Source organism: Camelus ferus, chromosome 16 (assembly GCF_009834535.1).
Source record: "Camelus ferus isolate YT-003-E chromosome 16, BCGSAC_Cfer_1.0, whole genome shotgun sequence".
Classification (NCBI taxonomy): domain Eukaryota; kingdom Metazoa; phylum Chordata; class Mammalia; order Artiodactyla; family Camelidae; genus Camelus; species Camelus ferus.
Genome location: NC_045711.1, coordinates 5,612,380 through 5,630,803, shown reverse-complemented (window position 1 = coordinate 5,630,803; position 18,424 = coordinate 5,612,380). Strand labels below are relative to the sequence as shown.

The following is an 18,424-nucleotide window of genomic DNA, read 5'->3' as shown; positions in this document are numbered from 1 at the left end:
AAAATTTTTAAAAGTTATACTTCATTTAAAGTTATTTTAAAATAGTTACTATGTTCCTTGTGTTATACAGAATATCCTTGTAGCTTATTTTTGGTACAAAATAGTTTGTTCCTCCTAATCCCCTACCGCATTATTGCCCCTCCCTACTTTCTGGTCCCCACTGGTGACCACTAGTTTGTTTTCTATATCTATGAGTCTGTTTCTTTTTTGTTGCATTCACTAGTTTGTTGTATTTTTTAGATTTCACATATAAGTGAAATATATCTCACTTTAAAATGTTAAATATCCAGTAATGTTACATCATAGAATGCACATTTTTGGCTAAAATAATGCATACTTATCAATAGTATTGAATCAGATATATTCTTGGCATCTCATTTTTTAAGGACAAAAACAGAGATTCTGAAACTGAATTATCTACTTACTCTTTGCACTGCTCAGTTGCATTTAAAGTATCCTAATTGAAAAACTTTATTTTAGAGTATTGTGAAAATAAATTTCTAAAGTACCTAAATAATTAGTACATGTTACTTCCTTTCACTTCCTCCAGTAAAGCTACCATAAAGTTTGTTAGGATTGACTTTTAGAGAATATTTTTATAATACAGTGTTATTTCTGTGTGTATGTATGTGCATGTATAAGTGAATATATAAAATATTCTAGTATAGCCCTGGCTTGGACACTTATCTGTGAAGTTTATCCTCTTTATTCACAGTGGTCGATAACTTCTATCTCAAGAATAAAGTAGTTCTTTTATCAATTATCTTAAAATATTTGGAAGACTAGTTGTTATTCTAGATGTTCTTAAAGCATACTTGTGTATTTTTTTCATCTTGCAGCCTCAGGGATTTCGAGATGCTGTTGTTGCTACTGAATGTTCATTGCGAACAGAAGGTTCATTGAATTCCCGGAAGCGGTCACGAGACTCAGAGGAAGAACAGAAATCCAAAGACTAGTCTCAAAGTATACATGTATATTGATGCTATGAGAGATGCAATGTATACAGGTAGTCGACTTGTTACTTTATAATATAAATACACTATGGCATGAATGAATCAGGTCTATATTAAGTGAATGGGAAAAATACTTAACAGATATGATTCTTTGAGTTTTTCTAAAGCAGTGTTCTGCAGTTATATTTTGCCCTGTTTTCATTTTTAGTAATATTCAGTAGAGATGATACAGGTATTATATTTTGCAGATGTGGAAAGCTGATCTCATGTGACCAATCTGAGTTTACGAATCAGACTGTTTTTCGCTCCTTTCTTTGCCAGTTGCCTAGACATTTCTAGGAAGAAAACATTTCTTTCACATTCCTATTATGTTTTCCTCTTTAAGTGTAGCTTTGATAATCTTAAAAATGACCTGTTTCTATTATAAAGAAAAGCCAGCACCATGAGTCAGCATATCATTAGGTTCAGTATATGGGTAGAATACAAATTTTAGATGGCCAGTCTGATTTTAGTGACCCCCAATCCTAAAATCTAAGTCATTTGTTTATTTTTTTTATACTATTTTATAATGTTAAAGGAAGGACTTTGGAGTTGTTATCCCATGTAAAACATTGACTGGAACGTATATCTTCCAGAATAGTCAAGCTGATAAGCTCACAGTCATTTATTTCTATATTTTTGAAGCATGGTGTGATCTAGTTCTAGGTGTACTGACATTTTTGTTTGAATAATCTTAACACTGCTTGAATAAATTAAAAATTTTGATTCTTGGGTGATTTCAAAATCATCTAAAAATGTTTGGTACCTGATTCTTCTTAGTATTTCTTAATTCGTTTACAGCATTTACTTTGGCTCTCAGTGGAAGAAAATTATTTAAGTAATTTAATGTTATGTATTGTGACAACCGTATTTTCCAGATTTTAGTGAACAGGTGCTATTTCCTGTACCAGACTGAACACTAAATTCATAAAATGTTTATAATATAATTTTTCTGTAATTGATTATACATAGACAAAATCATAGTTTGCCAGGATTTTTTTAAGGGTGAAAGTAGGCACTGCTAACAGTTACACCAGGACATGGACATAAATCAAGACTGTCCCAGGCAAATCAGGCGTATGGTCATCCTAATTATATAAGACTAATTTCAAGTGACTAGTATAGGCTGACTAATTGTAACTATCTTATTTTTGAGGGCTTTAAGGCATATATTTTTATTATAATTAATGCAGTCAGTATAAAAAATTACCTATCATTTTATATTAGGTCTATTCAAATCATAACATCAAGAGAGTAAGGGGGTTGTTAAGTGATAAATATTAGTGTTACCAGACATTAGATACTGTAGGAGTTTATTTTATAAAGCATTCGAACACTGTACTTTAAAAGAACTATAGGACCCTGAATATAGACAAAGCAAAGTGTATTTCTTTTTGTTTGCAACTCTTTTAAAATAAAATTTACATATCATTGCCTTTCAGAGTTGTCGCTATTGTTTAAAAGATACTTATTTTTCTAGTTATAAATATAATATACACTTAAATCGTCTGCTTGGGCTGCAATAACAAAATACCATAAACTTAAACGACAAAATTTTCTCGAGGTATTAGAAGCTAGAAGTCTGAGAGCAGTGTGCCAACGTGGTCTGGTTTTGGTGAGGGCTGTCTTCCTTGCTTGCAGACAGCTGCCTTGTGTGCTCACAAGGACTTTCCTAAGTGAATGTGTACGGAGAGATCTTTTTTCCTTCTGTGTCTTACAAAGCCACCAGTCCTATGAGAAATCCACCCTTACAACCTCATTTAACATTAATTATCTCCTAAAAGCCCTATCTCCAAATACAGTCACATTGGAGGCAGGGCTTCAACATATGAATTTTGAGAGGACACAATTCAGTTCATAGCCTTCTCCCCCTGACTCCCCTAAATTCATGTCCTTCTCACATGCAAAGTACATTCATTCCATCCCAAGCGGCCCAAAATTCTTAACTCATTCCAACATCAACTCTAAAGTACAAAGTCCCATTTAAATATCCTCTAAATCAGATGTGGGTGAGAGTCTGGGTACAACTCTTTCTCCAGCTGTGAACCTGAGAAATCAGACAAGTAAAGTGTTTCCAAAGTACAGTGGTGGGACAATGGTAGGATAGACATTCTCATTCTAAAGGGGAGAAATCAGGAGGGAAAAAGGAGTGATGGATCCCAAGCAAGAATAAAACCTAGCAAAGCAAATTCCATTAGATCTTAAGCCTCGCTATTAATCCTTTATGGTTTGATTCTGTGCCTTCCAGGCCTACCGGAGTGACATTACCCTGCAGCTCTAAGTGGAGGTTCTGCCCCTGAGACTGCTGGGAGGCAGAGGCCATCTAGCCTGTTGAAGATGAGGCAGTGGCCCTGAAGACTTCTGAATGTCCTTCAGGGTCATTTTTCCCTCTTCTTGAAGGATAGCCCATGTTTGTAGAAAAATAGCTCTTATCCAGTCCTCTCTAATCCAAGAAGTCTGTCAGCCTTCTTTCATTTTGTCCTGTCTCTGTCCTCTTCAGTTCAAACTGGCATTACTTCTGCTCATATAATCCCATAAGCTTTTTATGGATTGATGGTCCAGCCACACCCTTGATGTTCTGTTCAGAACATGCTGTCTTAATTTTTTTTGCAGTATGGATAGGCTGAGAATTTTCCAAATCTTAATGTTCTGGTTCCTTTTTGTTTATCAATTTCTTCTTCATATTTCTTATTTTGCATTTTACTGTAAACAGCCAGGAGGAGCCAAGCCACTCCTTCAATACTTTGCTTAGAAACCTCCTCAGCTAAATAGCCGGTTTCATCACTTTTGCATGTTCTGTCTTCCACAAAACACTAAGTTCAGCCAAGTTCTTTGCCACTTTATAACAGAGATCACTTTTTCTCCAGTTTCTATTATTGGTCTGCATTTCCATCTGAGATCTCACCAGAATCACCTTTTACATCCGTATTTCTAGCATGTCCCTCCAAACTTTTTTGCCTCCACTCATTACTCAGTTCGAAAGCTTCTTTCACATTTTTAGGTATTCCTTAAAGCAACACCCCACTTCTCAGTGCTAAAATCTGTAATAGCTTGTGCTGTCATAACAGAATACCATAGATTGGGTGGCTTAAGGAAGTTTATTTTCTCACAGTTCTGGAGGCTGGAAGTTTTAAGATCGAGGTGCTAGTAGCATGGTCATTTCTGATGGGGTGAGAGATCTCTTCCAGGTTTGTAGACGGCCTCTTCCACTATGTTCTCACATGACAGGGTGAGAGAGATTGAGAGCATGAGCAAGCAGGCTTTCAGGTGTCTGTTCTTATAAGGGTGCTAATCCTATCATGAGGACCCTGCTGTTATGACCTCATTTAACCTTAATTATCTCCTAAAAGCCCTGTCTCCAAATATAGTCACATTGGAGGTTAGATCTTCAGCATAAAATTTTGGGGGAGACAGTTCAGTCTGTAGCACTATAGAAAATAAAATATTTACAAAAATATAACTTAAAAAATTGTAACCTGCTTTATAAAAATCCTAATACATCCTCATGTGTTCCACATATTTTTTCTATGATAGTTTTTAATGATTGTGCATACTTTTAAAATTTCTTTTTGAAGTTTGGATTATTACTGTGTTTTTAGTGTTAAACAGTTCTAATAAAGCAGGTAAGTTCCTTTTTAAAGAAATTCAATTTGTATTTATTTCTTATTGCTGCTGTAATAAACTACCACAGATTTGGTGGCTTAAAAGAACACAAGTCTGAAATCAGTTTCAAAGGGCTAAAATTGAGGTTTCAGCAGGCCTGCATTCCTTCTGGAGGATCTGTGGGGAGATCTGTTTCCTTGCCTTTTCTAGCTTTTGGAGGCTGCCTGCATTCCTTAACTCAGCTTATCTTCAAAGACAGCAGTGTAGCATCTTCCAGTCTCTTTTTCTGTGTTTCCATTGCCTTTTTCTTACTGTCTTTTCCTGTGTCCCTCTTAGAAGGACACTTGTGATTACATTTAGGGCCCCACTAGATAATCCAGGGTAATCTCCCCATCTCAAGGCCCTTAATTTAATCACACCTGCAAAGTCCTTTTTGCCATGTAAATTAACATTCACAAATTTCAAGGATTAGGAAGTCACTATTCAGCCCCTCAAATCACGTGGCAACATGATTCAAGAAATAAGGATCCTTGGGTAATTCATTAAAGTTTGAAAAGCACTAGGACAGACTTGGTATCATTTTTTAACTGTTTTCATAGATGGTCATTTCCATTAATGAAACTAAGTTCCTTAGCTTTTTGAAAAATTTTTTTAAGGAGTATTATTCTTTCTTGATTATAAAATATATGGTACAGGCATACCTCAGAAATATTGCAGGTTTGGTACCAGACCACTGCAATGAAGCAAACATCAAAGCGAGTCACACAAAGTTTTTTGATTTCCCAGTGCATATAAAAGTTATATTTACACTATACTATAGTCTATTAAGTGTGCAACAGCATTATGTCTAAAAAAATACATTAATTAAAAATTAAAAATATTTTATTGCTAAAAAATGTGAGTCTTCAGTGAGTCATTATCTTTTTGCAATAGTAATATCAAAGATCACTGATCATAGATCAACAAAGCAAATATAATAATAATATGAGAATTACCAAAATGTGACACAGAGACACAAAGTGAACCTTGCTGTTAGGAAAATGGCACCAGCAGACTTGCTCAGTGACGGTTGTCACAAACCTTCAATTTGTAAAAAACCGCAATATCTGTAAAGCACAATAAAATGAGGTATGCCTATAATTTTCCAAACATTCTTTTCTTTTCTTTTTTTTTTACATTTTTTTATTGAGTAATAGTTATTTTACAATGTTGTGTCAAATTGAAACATTCTTTTCTAATTCTAATTTCTAAATTTTAATTTCTAATTTCTAATTCTTGATCTTACAAACATTTTATCCTTTATTGAAGTTGTATTGTTTTTCAAAGTGTTATGACTTTCATTTTAAATTTTGGGGGTGTATAACTTAAAACATATTTATATTTATATAGTGCCTTACGGTTTTGAAACACTTTTACATTATTTAGTTGGATCTTTCTAGCAACTCTTTAAGGTAGATATGATAGGCTGGCCTGTGTGTTTTCATTCCTTCCATCTATCTATCCATACATCTAATGTCTAACACATACACATTTAACAACTACTTGCTGAATGAATAAATATTTCAAATAAGATTTATAATAAATTCTGTTTTTCAAATGGTCAGGTAAGAATACTGTTTGGTTGTGCATAGGATTGTGTTTCTGAGCATTCTTTATTGTTACAAAATAAATTTATGTAATTTAATAGTGGTCTTTTAAAATTTTTTTTACTTTTAAAAATTGAGATAAAATAGAGAGTACTTAAAATTTGCCATTTTAACCATTAAGTGTACAATACAGTGACATTTTTAAGTGTTGTACAACCATCACCACTATTCTTAAAACTTTCATCATCCCAAACAGAAACTCTGTAACCATTAAGCGATACCTCATTGTTTCCTCCTTCTAGCTCCTCATAATCTCAAATTTACTTTCTGTTTCTATGAATTTGCTTATTGTATATATTACATAGAAGTGGAATCATTCAGTATTTTTTGTTTTGCTTATTTCACTTAGCATAATGTGTTCAAGGTTCATCCATGTTATAGCATTGGTAAGAACTTCAGTCCTTTTTATGGTCAAGTATTATTCTGTTATATGTATATACCACATTTTGCTTATCCACTCATCTGTTGATGAACTTTTGGGTTCTTCCTAATAGAGTTTTTAACGGTTTATAAATTTGTATGAGTAACACTTTTCATTTCTTGAACCTTTTACTGACTACTATTGTTTATGAAGTTTGGGACGGTTGATCTATCTTTGGAATATTTTCAGGTTATTCCTACTAGCTTAAATTTTAACCCTAATAGACTTATTTTGATTTCTTAGATCAGCTATTTTAATTTTCTCTCTATTTACTATATTTTATTTTTCTTGATAATAAGGTCGTACTAAAATGTTTACAATAGTTACCAGCAATAAAATTTCAGTACAATGTGGTAGATAGTTGAGGTAGCTAGGACTAGAGTCAGAAGACCTGCATCCTATTCCAGCTGAGACATTAATAAGCCTTGTCAATTTTGACACCTTTGTTTTCTCATGGCTTTGCCTTATTTATAAGACAAGATAGGGCTAAATGATTGCTAAATTCATAAGTCAAAATTTTGTGATTTCAGTTTTTATAGAGGGATTTATTAAATATTCACTTTAAATGAGCAATACTGAAAATATGGAAGAGTGACATTTACACTTTTTTAATTTTCAAAATTGATAATTCTGTGGTTTCTGTTCCAATACATTGCATTTCAGTTTTGAGACATGATATTGAAATGTTCTATTGCTTTTAAAAAAAAATTGAGTTGCAGAAGAGAGTCTGACTGTTCATAATATGTATTTTTAGTTAACGTCAGTGCCTAAATTTACTGTTGCTGTTAAAATTTACAGAACATTTTGCTCCCTCAGCACTGATTTGGCATAAAACATGTTGACAAGATTTCATGTGTTTTCGACCACAGTATATTCCTTTTCCTGTTTTCAGATTTAGTTCACCATTGACTTAAGCCTTTTTGTGCTTCGGCTAACCATTTGACTCTCATTATGTATACTAAGATGTGAGTTTTTAAATACATCATTACTCTGATAGTGATTTTGTGTAGCTTATTTTATGAGAATATAAAAGTTAGCTTCACTCAAAAGTGCTTGAGAACTTAACGAAAATTGTCCTACCTGCTTTCAAAATTCAAAAATTAACAAAGGTAAAAGACAAAAGTGAAGAAGCAAAGTAAAGAGAATTTGTAATAAGTCATATAAACCAAGAGAAAGAGAAAGACATAATTGTATAACTCTCTTAGTCTAATGATGGGAAATTGTTATTTATGGGTGATGGGAATATGTTATAATTGCTATAATTATTCTTCAAGAGAAAAATGTTTTTCTAGTCTTTGTTTTTTAATTTCTTAATTAGTTATTTTTACCAAGTAATATTTGCACAAGGTTAAAATTCAATGAAAAGTAAGTCTTCTTTCCTCCCCTGTCCCTAAGTCACTCAGTTCATTTTTAGGAGGCAACCATCATTACCAGTTTCTTGTGTGACCTTCCAGAGCTATTCCATGTATCTAAAATATAAATATATTTTTTCTGTAACACTGAATCTTAACCCAAATCTTCAACAACGAAATCTGCACCTTATTTTTGTATTGGTATATACTGAATTTTCTCAGTTAAAAGCCACTGTGTGATATTCCATTGTATGAATATCTTATTATTTAATCATTTTAAGTTGATGGATATTTAGGTTAATCAGTTTTTTTTATGAGGATGTAAGGAATTGGTCCAGTGTATGTACCTTTAAAATTTTGATAGATGTTGTCCATATGTCCTCCAGAGAGACTACTGGTTTATACCTCCACCAGTGTTGTTTGAGAGTGATTGTTACTTTTTCCCTTGACAACACAGTATTTTATCTTATTTTGCCAGTTTAATACGTTTATAAAAATGACCTCTCACCATATAATATTAACATTTTCATGTTTTTTTCTCTTTTTATAAGTGAGGTTGAATGTCGTTTCATTTGCTTACAAGTTACTCTATTTCCTTTTGCATGAACTAGCTGTTCATATTTTTTTGTCCATTTTTTTATAGGTCTTATTAACCTGTGAGAGTTCTTTACATATGAAGTAAGATATTTTTAGGCTTTTTTTAAAGTCTTTATGACTTTTATTAAATCCTTACAAAACAGAATACATAATTCTGGCATTGACAGTTGGTGTAAAGGAAAACTTTTGAGCTGTATCAGTTCACCTGGTACAGTGGAGTTAAAGTGCTTTGATGTTTTTCCCCTACTTTAAAAAGATTTAAGGTTTTTGGGGTTTTTTTTGTCTTTTTCACACATCTAGGCCTTTCTGATATGGCAAGTATTTTCTCCAGTTTGCCTTATTTTTTGCCTCAAAGAAATTAGATTTTTATATAGTCAATTTTTCACTTTTATTTTGTTTCCAAGTTTTATGTCCTGTTTAGACCTTCCCACTCCATGATTATTAAATTCTCACATTTTTTCTTATCGAACTGTCAGCAAGTGTTATTTTATGTCTAAATGTCTCCATCTGGAATTTATTTGGAGCCATGACCTTGAGTTTTGAATTTGACAGAGGGTCTCTGATTAAAGGGCACTAAGTGGTTAGAAGGCAGTTATATGGAAAATGCCAATGTAGTCTATCTTACGTCAGCCAAAGTCTGAAGTCAAGATCTATAGGTGAAAATTAGTAGAATATGGTAGTATTATAGCTAATTCATTTTTCTTCATGAATTTTGGGGTTTCTTGATTCATTTATTCTTAACATGTATTACTTTTTCAAAAATTTAAATCAGCCAGAATTAGCTTCTGTTTATAATGAAAGAATCCCTTTGGATGTACACTTTTTTCTCTAAAAATGGAAAGAATTATCCTAGTTCCTTATTTCAGTTGTCATGTTAATCATTTTTTGTGTCCCAAATCAACATATTAAGCTCTATCACGCATGCTCCAAATGCATTGCTGCCTGCTTGTTTTTAATTGACAGTGTCATGGTTTTATTAAATATTTGGCATACATAATATCAAACCCATTTTTTCCCCAAATTGGTTTTCTTTTTCTACTTAATTTCTCTTAATGTCAGAACCTTTCTGAAAGACTCACTTTCATAATGACTACATATCTAATCATTTGTCAAATTATTTTAATTCCATTAAAGGTACACTCAAGTATCAGCAAGTTGTACTGTAAGAACACAGAAATCAGAGAAATAAATTTGCTCTCAGAATTAAACTGCAAAATTTTCAAGACCCCTTACTAATAATAGCTAACATTTATTGCATGGTTGCCATGTGCCAGGGACTATGCTAAGTCCTTTATATGTATTATCATAAGTAACCCATTCAGTAACTTTGCTGTTTTTATTCTCAGAGAAATTACATCTATTTGTTTGTAATCTTCAGTTGTAAATAATGAAAAGCTAACTGGCAGGTTAAACCCAAAAGAACTTTTTGGAAAGATATAAAAAAGACTTACAGAAACAGTAGTAGGGCAGAAGTCAGCTTGGAAATGCATAACCTAGTTAATTAGTTACAGAGCCCCAGACAGCAGGGTCTATAGAAACGATCTCCTGGTGGGAGACCACTGAAATGAATGAACTATGACCCTTCTCTATCATTTCTTGCTCGAGATTCAAAGTCAGGGGAGTGAATATTCTATTGACCTAACTTAGGTCTGTGTCTGACCCCCGGATGTGAAAGGATCTGGGAGAACAAGCCAGGAAGGTTATCTTTGGCTTCTACAGGAGGAGGCCAGGAGGCCTACCAAAACTACACAGTGGAGGAGAGGTAATTCCCTCAAAGAGATTGAAATGCTGCTAGGAAAGGGATATAGCTGCTGGGCAGCCAAAAATAAGGAATGTGCGTTATGATTTATAACTTGCTCAAAGTCACATACTAGGAACAAAGTGTAACTCTTAGAGTCCACGCTCTTATATTAATCAAGTGATTGTCAACTTGGGGTGATTTTGCCTCCCAGGGAACATTTAGCAGTGTGGAGATACCTTGTTTATCACAATATTAGGGACAGGTGCCACTGTCATCTAGTGGGTAAAGGTCAGATATGCTGCTAAACACCCTAAAATATACATTACAGCCCCCATAACAGAATTATTAGGCCCAAGACATCAGTAATGCTTAGGTTAGAAACTCTAACCTGAGAAATTATGGCATGGAGCCATATTCTTTCAGTATGTCCATCATAGGTGTTGACAAGCAATACAGTATGGTAGAAAAAGGAGGAGCAAAATGGAGCAAACTTTGGTGTAACCACTCAAGCCCTGTTCAAGGGAATGAGGGTCCTTCTTAGATTGGTCCTGATAACTCATCCTAATTATGGAAATGGTTGCATCAGGCTATCTCAGTTTGATGCTTTAATTATTTGAATCATAATGAACTCTTATCCAGTTACATGCACATCAATTATCAGCCTGCTGATGGTTGAATTTCCCAGGTTCTTTGTTTATAGCCAGACCAATACAAATGTCTGATCTACATGGAAGTAATAATTCTCATTATAAATTCATATGTTGTCATTGTGATTTTTATACATCAGTTTCTTATGAGACTTGGTAGTGTTAAGTTGATATACCTCCATGTAATTAAGTTTGGAAGACTCACATTTTCCCCCCCAGTTTTATTGAGATACAGTTGACATATATCACTGTATAAATTTAAGATGTACAGCATAAGGGTTTGACTCTTAACTTTGGTATGTATCATACAGCAGTGTTAACTATACATCATGCTATACATTACATCCCTAATACTTACTTATCTTGTAACTAGAAGTTTGTACCTTTTGACCACCTTTCTTCAATACCCTTCCCCCCTACACCCTGCCCTGGTAATCTGATTTCTTTCTGAGTTTGTTTTAAATTCCACATATTGGGATCATACAATGTTTGTCTTTCTCTGTGTGACTTATTTCACTTAGCATAATTCCCCCAAGGCCCATCCATGTGGTTGCAAATGGCAGGTTTTCCTTATTTTTATGGCTGAATAATATTCCTGTGTGTGTGTGTGTGTGTGTACCCCAACTTTATCCAGTCATCCGTCAATGGACACAGATTGTGGAACACTCAAATTTCTGAGCCTCTAAGTTCAAGTTGCTAAACTTTGTCATAAATTCTTGTAGGTAAATGACACTGTGATAGTTTTAAAATGAATTATTTGATACTCCTTCCATCAGGAGAAATGGTGTGTTAGGTCCCCTTCTGTTGAATTTGAATGGGCCTATTACTTCTTTGACTTAATATAGTATCATGGAAGTAATACTATTGATTTAAGACACCAGTTTATAAAATCTTATGCACCTTCTGTCTTCTGCACTGGAAACTCACTCTTGGAACTGTAAGCTATCATATAAGACATCATATTACCCTAAGGCCATTATGTTGGAGATGTTACATGTAGACAGCCCCAGCTGAGTTCCCAGTTAACAGCCAGCCTCAACTGCCAGTTTGGAAACACAATCAAATTAATATCTTGAAAGTAATTTACATATTAGTCATTTTTCCACTCAATTATTTTCAGTATTGATGAAAAAGTGTAGTGTTGAGTGAGTCTCTTGGACATCCAGCCCAATTGAGCCTTCAGATGATTTTGTTTCTAACCAGCGGCTACGGGACTGCACCCTCAGGAGACCTAAAAGTGAGAACCACCTGGCTGAGCCCAGTCAACCTACAGAGCTGTGAAATACAGTAAAGTGTTTTTTTTCTTTAGCCACTGAGGTTGTGAGGTAGTGGTATGCAGCAATAAATAGGCAAAATAGGCACTTGAGAGCCTCTGCGGTGGGTTGCTGGCTATTCCCAAGTTGTTTCTTCAGGTATCCTCTTAGAATGTCAGATCTTCCAGTAGAGTGTCTTTTAGTTTCTTCTGTTCCTTTTCATTCTGACACCATTCTCTTCTGTACACTCATTATCTCCCATTGCCCAACTCATCTTTCAGCCTTCAGTCTCTCTTCTGAAAGAATGTTTGTGTATCACATTTTCTCAAAACATAGTTTTCATCACATTTCTTTCAAATTCAATATTTTTGCCAATACTTGGCACAAATAATTCCATCTCCCAGTACAGTTTAGCTCTAATCTTAAACTTCTGCCATGCCCATAGGCTTTATACCTTCAAGAGTCATGAAATTATTTTTTCCAGAGATACAAAATTCCAGGATTTTATGTGACAAAAAGTCATTTGAAAGGGGGAGAGTATAGCTCAGTGGTAGCGTGCCTGCTTAGCATGCACGAGGTCCTGGGTTCAATCCCCAGTACCTCCATTAATAAATAAATAAACCTAATCCCCCCCCGCCCCCACTGCAAAAAAAGACTAGCCAAGAATAAAAGCCCCTTTAAAAAAAAAAAGACACTTGAAAAATAGTTTTATATGTGAAGGACCCAAGTTTATTTTGCATAGATAATTTGATTTGCTGCCTTTGTGCAAATAGCTGCAATGCACTGTAGTGATATTTAGGTATGTGGAGGTTCTTCAAATCTTAATAGTTCTCAACTTGCAGAATTACTGGAAACCACGTGTGCTGTATTGGTGCCAGATATGTCATTTATAGATCACTCTTTCATAAGCCAGCAAACCAATTAATATGCCCAAATCATTTCCTTTCTGGAGAAGATACATTGTGTCAGCATGGTTACCATGTGTGGTAATTGATAATGTCTGTGCCACATGGCTTACTTTACCCTTGTCCAACACAGCTATTCTACCACCTATGATTACCATATGTTACAGCACTCTAGGTTAATGGAATCATTTCCATCTTCCCGTCTAGTCACAAATGTCCTTGTGGCTCAATTCCATCAGCTCCACACTTAGCAAAGAATAAAGTATTTGGTACTATCTGAGCATAGAGGACACCTTTGTGAACAGTTTTCACATTTACTTGTCTGCTTCATTTTCATTTAAAAAAGCAGTTGGATTTTTTGATGAATGCTCCAGAGTGGATAATAGGCATCTGCTGACTAAAACAGAACATGATGAATATCACTCTCAATTTTTGCTTGTATTTATTCTAAATAAATATATACAGGGAGTTAAAAATTAGATGATAATAATCAACATAGATTTTTACCACCATCATGGTTTTTTTTTTTTGTAAAGAGAAAATAGTAGCAAAATATTGAAGTGGATTTTTTTAATGGAGTCAATTCATTTTAGAAGAGCTATTCATTATAGAATGAATACACCACGTTAGCCATTTATATGGTATGTTCACCAGAAATTACCATCAACCCCTGCCTTCTTCCTATTTCATAAGCATGCCATAATAAGTTCAGAAATAATTTTGATTCCTGAAAGAAATATGCAAGATTAAAAACAAAGATTATTACGGTTAATGGTTAAAGCATTAGGAAAGAAAGTTAGAACTTGTTTGGGGGACTTCTTTGCTTTTTAAAGCTGGTGAAAATAGTGCATGTGGGCTTGTTATTACCTGATGGGAATTTTAATTTTGACAGCTGTGGACTGTTCCTGAAATATGAAATATTAGCAATAGAAAAAGAATAAAAATTAATACAGCAGTAATATTTTGGCAGCAAATGGATAGGATTTAAAAGTTGTATTGTTGATCTAGAGTGTAGAAGATGTAGGTAGGTAGACTCAGGAGAAAGGAGGAAGATGTTCTCATTTGAAAACATTTCTATGTGCTTAGTTTTTTCAGTTGTCAAATATTCTCTTGCTTCCTACTAGTCACTTTGACAACACAATTGACTTAAAAATACTTACATATTAGTTATCTTTCCATTCAGTTTTAAAAATGTGGATGAAAAATTACACATTTTTATATTTGCAATGTAACACTTGTCATTAGGCCTAGCCTTAAACATTTGCCTAGGCACTAGATCAGAGATATATTAGTCCCCCTGACATAGTTTCCCCAATTATTAACATCTTACGTGAGTGAGATACATTTGTTACAATTGATAAATCAATATCGATACATTATTAACTAAAGCACATAGTTTACATTAGGGTTCACTGTGTTGTATCTCCTATGGTTTTTGACAAATGTCTAATGATGTGTATCCACCTTTATAGTAGCATACAGAATAGTCACTGCTTCCCTAAAAATCCCATGTGCCATCGATTTATTTTTCCCTTCCTCCCCATGAGCCACGGGTAGTCCATTTGTAGTTTTTAATTCTAGGAAATAATTTACCGCTAACTTCAGGTAAGCTAAGTGTTCCATCCAGTAGCACCTTTAAAGACCTCAACTTGTTTTAATGTCAGCTTAATCCATTTATAGTTCTATTATATATAATCCATTATATAGTTCTTTAAAGTATTATTTGTTATTGTATCAATTGGGATCCAGTTAAGAAATCAGAGGTCATAGAATGCAGGAAATTGGTTACACAAGAGATTGATGAGCTAAAAAGCCAAAAGGGAAGGGAAGGCAGTGTCTTAGTCTGTTTGAGACACTATTAAAAAAAATACCGTAAACTGGGTGGCTTCTAAACAACAGTAATGTATTTCTCACAGTTTTGGAGGCTAGGAGGTCCATAATCAGGACTCTGGCTGATTCAGTTTCTGGTTCACAGCGTGTCTTTTTACTGTGTTCTCACATGTCAGAAGTGGAGAGGGGTCTCTCTTGGACCTCATTTTGAAGGACACTAATCCCATTCACTAACCACTTCCCAAAGGCCCCACCTCCTAATACCATCTCCTTGGGGGTTAGGATTCAATTTAGGAATTTGGGGAGAACACAAATATTCAGCCCACAGCAGGCAAGATTCGGAAGCTAAAAACTGCTACCATCTCCAGGCCGATGGACAAATGGAAAATGATGTTTCTGGAGCTCAGGGACTGGTGTCACAGGCAACAGCTGGAATCCCAGTGGACATGTTCAGGGGGAGCAAAGCTGTAAAGGAGGGACAGCAAGCATTAGGACTGAGGGAGGGGATGGAAGAAATATGCTGGCTTTTCTCCTTTCCTCCCACTTCTAATTTCCTGCTGATGCCTCCCACTGGGTGAATCTCAGCTGGAATTCAGCTGTCAAGGAACCTGGTGAATACAACATAAAAAGGTCAGCACCCCTACAATATAGAGGAGAACAAGGTAGGAGAAGGAATGTATAGGAGAACAACAACAAAAAGACTAAACAGTAATCAATTCTTTTTAATTTTTAAAATCAACTTTATTGAGGTACAATTTATGTACAATACACTTGTTTAAAATGTACACTTTATTTTGACAAATGAATACACTTACATAACCACAGTCAAGATATAGAACATTTTGATCACCCTGTAAAGTTCCATCTTACTCTTCTGCCATGAATCCTCCATCCCACCTCAGTCCCTGGCAATCACTAATCTGCTTTCTGTCACTGTAATTAGTTTTGCCTACTCTAGAATTTCATATAAATGGAATCATGTAGTATGTACTCTTTTGTGCCTGGATTTTTTTCACTTAGCTTATTTTTGAGATTCATCCATGTTGCTGTGTTCATCAGGGTTTTTTTTTTCCTATTATTGAGTAGTATTCCATTGTATGAATATATGACAATTTGTTTATCCATCACCTGTTGATAGACATCAGGGTTATTTCCAAGTTTGAGCTATTGTGGATAAAACTATTATAAACATTTATATATAAGGGTTTGTTTGTGTGTGTGTGTGTGTGTGCGTGTATGTGGAGTGTGAGTGCATGTGTTTGGTGGATGTACTTTCACTTCTCATGGGTAAATGTCCAAGAGGGGAATTACTGCATCACATGATAAGAAGCTGCCCAACTCAGCAATCCGTTTTTTTCTTAACTTTATTTTTTTTGTGTGTGTATATATATATATATAGTTAGTTCACAATGTGTCAATTTCTCATGTACAGCATAATGCTTCAGTCATACATGAACACACATGTATTCATTTTCATATACTTTTTCACCATACATTACTACAAGATACTGAATATAATTCCCTGTGCTATAACAACAGTTCTTTTTAATCTTATAAGTATCATCATTACCATGAATGTCCATGAAAGGACAAGTGCATTTCCTCCAAAGAGTTCCGGGTTAGAGAACAATTCTTACTACAAATCTCTAAAAAAAGACTTAAAAAAATTTAAATGTACTTGATACATAGGCTTTTCATAGCTCAATATTTTTAAATAGATAGCAAGAAAGGGGATTAAGGAACTAAAAAGGAAAGTAAAGCAGTACAAAATAATGACTAAAAAGACTTCTTGACAATGGCAAAATCATCCTACACAGCTGCTCTGAGATCCCCGCACTGCTGTCAGCAACCTTCTGGCAAAGCTACTCTGTCAAATGGATGCATTAGGATCCATATTAGTCTTTTGTGAAGGAATATCTTTATTAATATAAGCAAATACACCTCTCATTTATTGTAATATGGAGGTGTGTGCTTTTTCTTTTACTCTTAGTAGTAATGTTTCCCCAATATATAACACTTATCTTTTATATGTGGGTTGAGTCATAAATTAGTGTCACAAATAAATGTCATCTAGATGAGGGAGGCAACTACATCACAAAGTAGGAAGGTGTAGCTTGATATGAATTGTTACAGTTGACAGCTATGTACTCTTGAACTAAATGTCATCATGTAAAATTCTGAGATATTAAATAGTTGTTGGAATGTAAAATTGTGGACATTTAGGTTTGTAGCCTTGTAAGTTTTGTCAATCTTTTCTAGACATTCTGAAGTGGAAATGAACAGGTGGATTGAAAACAAAGACAAATGAGGAGTTTAAAGACTTTTTTGGCATTTCATAAAGAAGTCGTTCCACACTGATGATGTTTTAAATACAACACATATAAATACTTTTAGCTTGTCTGAAACAGACTTATTTATTGGATCTTTCCATTTACCTTTGAGACAAAAATAAATAGTTATGAAGGACTCATGCATTACTCACTATGCATTTTCTATCATGTATTATTTAACCTTAAGCTAGGAGAGAGAATGGATGTCTATTTTACATGATGCCATAGAGTACATTTGTGAGATCAACCCACTTAATCTTAAAATAACAGTATCAGGTCAGGGATTTGGAATACAGTGTTATATGAAATCAGTTGGCAGGGAGACTCCTTCTTCTGCCATTAACTGACTAGAAATGGCATTTCAGACCCTAAATCCAACTGAAACCCAGAAACAATAAATGGAGAGGATGGGGGGGATAATTTGTGAACATGTTTTTCAAAGTAGAGAAAGAATCACTGTGTTTTTGCTGAATTATATGTTGCCATGAACATAGCAGTATGCAGTAATGATGTTATCATCTATACAGCTGTATAATAAAACAGCCTCTCCCTCTCCCACTCCCCTCAGTAAGGCTTGAAAATAATAGGTTTGTGTGTAGTTTGGTAAGAAAATTAGAATAAAATCGTTTCAGTTTCAGTCCACGAATGAAAGAAAAGAGGCACAGGGGGATGAGGAAGAAGAGTAAACAAAATGTACCAAAAAATACATATTGTGTAATAAAGTATAATATGTATTATACAGACAGTAAAGAAAGGTGTCTTGGTGTGCTGGAAAACTGATGGCTCTGCGGTGAAAAGACCTGGATTTAGTCTTTGTTGCTTCACTTATGTGTGACCTTGAGCAAAATCACAACATCCTTTAGGCTGTTTTCTCATCTGTACGATGGAATCGTAATGGTAATGTCTTCTACCTTGAGATGCTATTGTAAGGACTAAAGGGGTGAAAACAACTTTAAATTATAAAGCCCTTTAAAAATAAGGCTTTATAGATATATTACACTGCTGAATCTTTTGAAGCAGAGAAAAGGAAAAAGAATCTAGAAGAGCTTTGGAAGCTGACAACCTGAGTTTTCTAATTCCAATCCCATGGCTAGTAGCTTTGACACC

The 18,424-nt window shown here is 34.5% G+C and overlaps 1 protein-coding gene across 3 annotated transcripts in view; it reads left to right on the top strand.

The window, feature by feature from the left end:
* RAD51C (RAD51 paralog C) overlaps positions 1-8,575 on the top strand; it is a 32,583-nt gene extending 24,008 nt beyond the window's left edge. For 2 of the 3 annotated variants that reach the window (XM_014556510.2, XM_006181422.3), the window contains one exon: positions 840-2,431. In XM_014556510.2, the coding sequence (XP_014411996.1) occupies positions 840-874 (35 nt within the window). In that variant the 3' untranslated portion in view covers positions 875-2,431. Of the gene's footprint in view, positions 1-839; positions 2,432-3,240 lie in introns of those variants that run through there. The other variant, XR_004326610.1, reaches the window with a different exon arrangement.
* Positions 8,576-18,424: the final 9,849 nt, after the last annotated feature.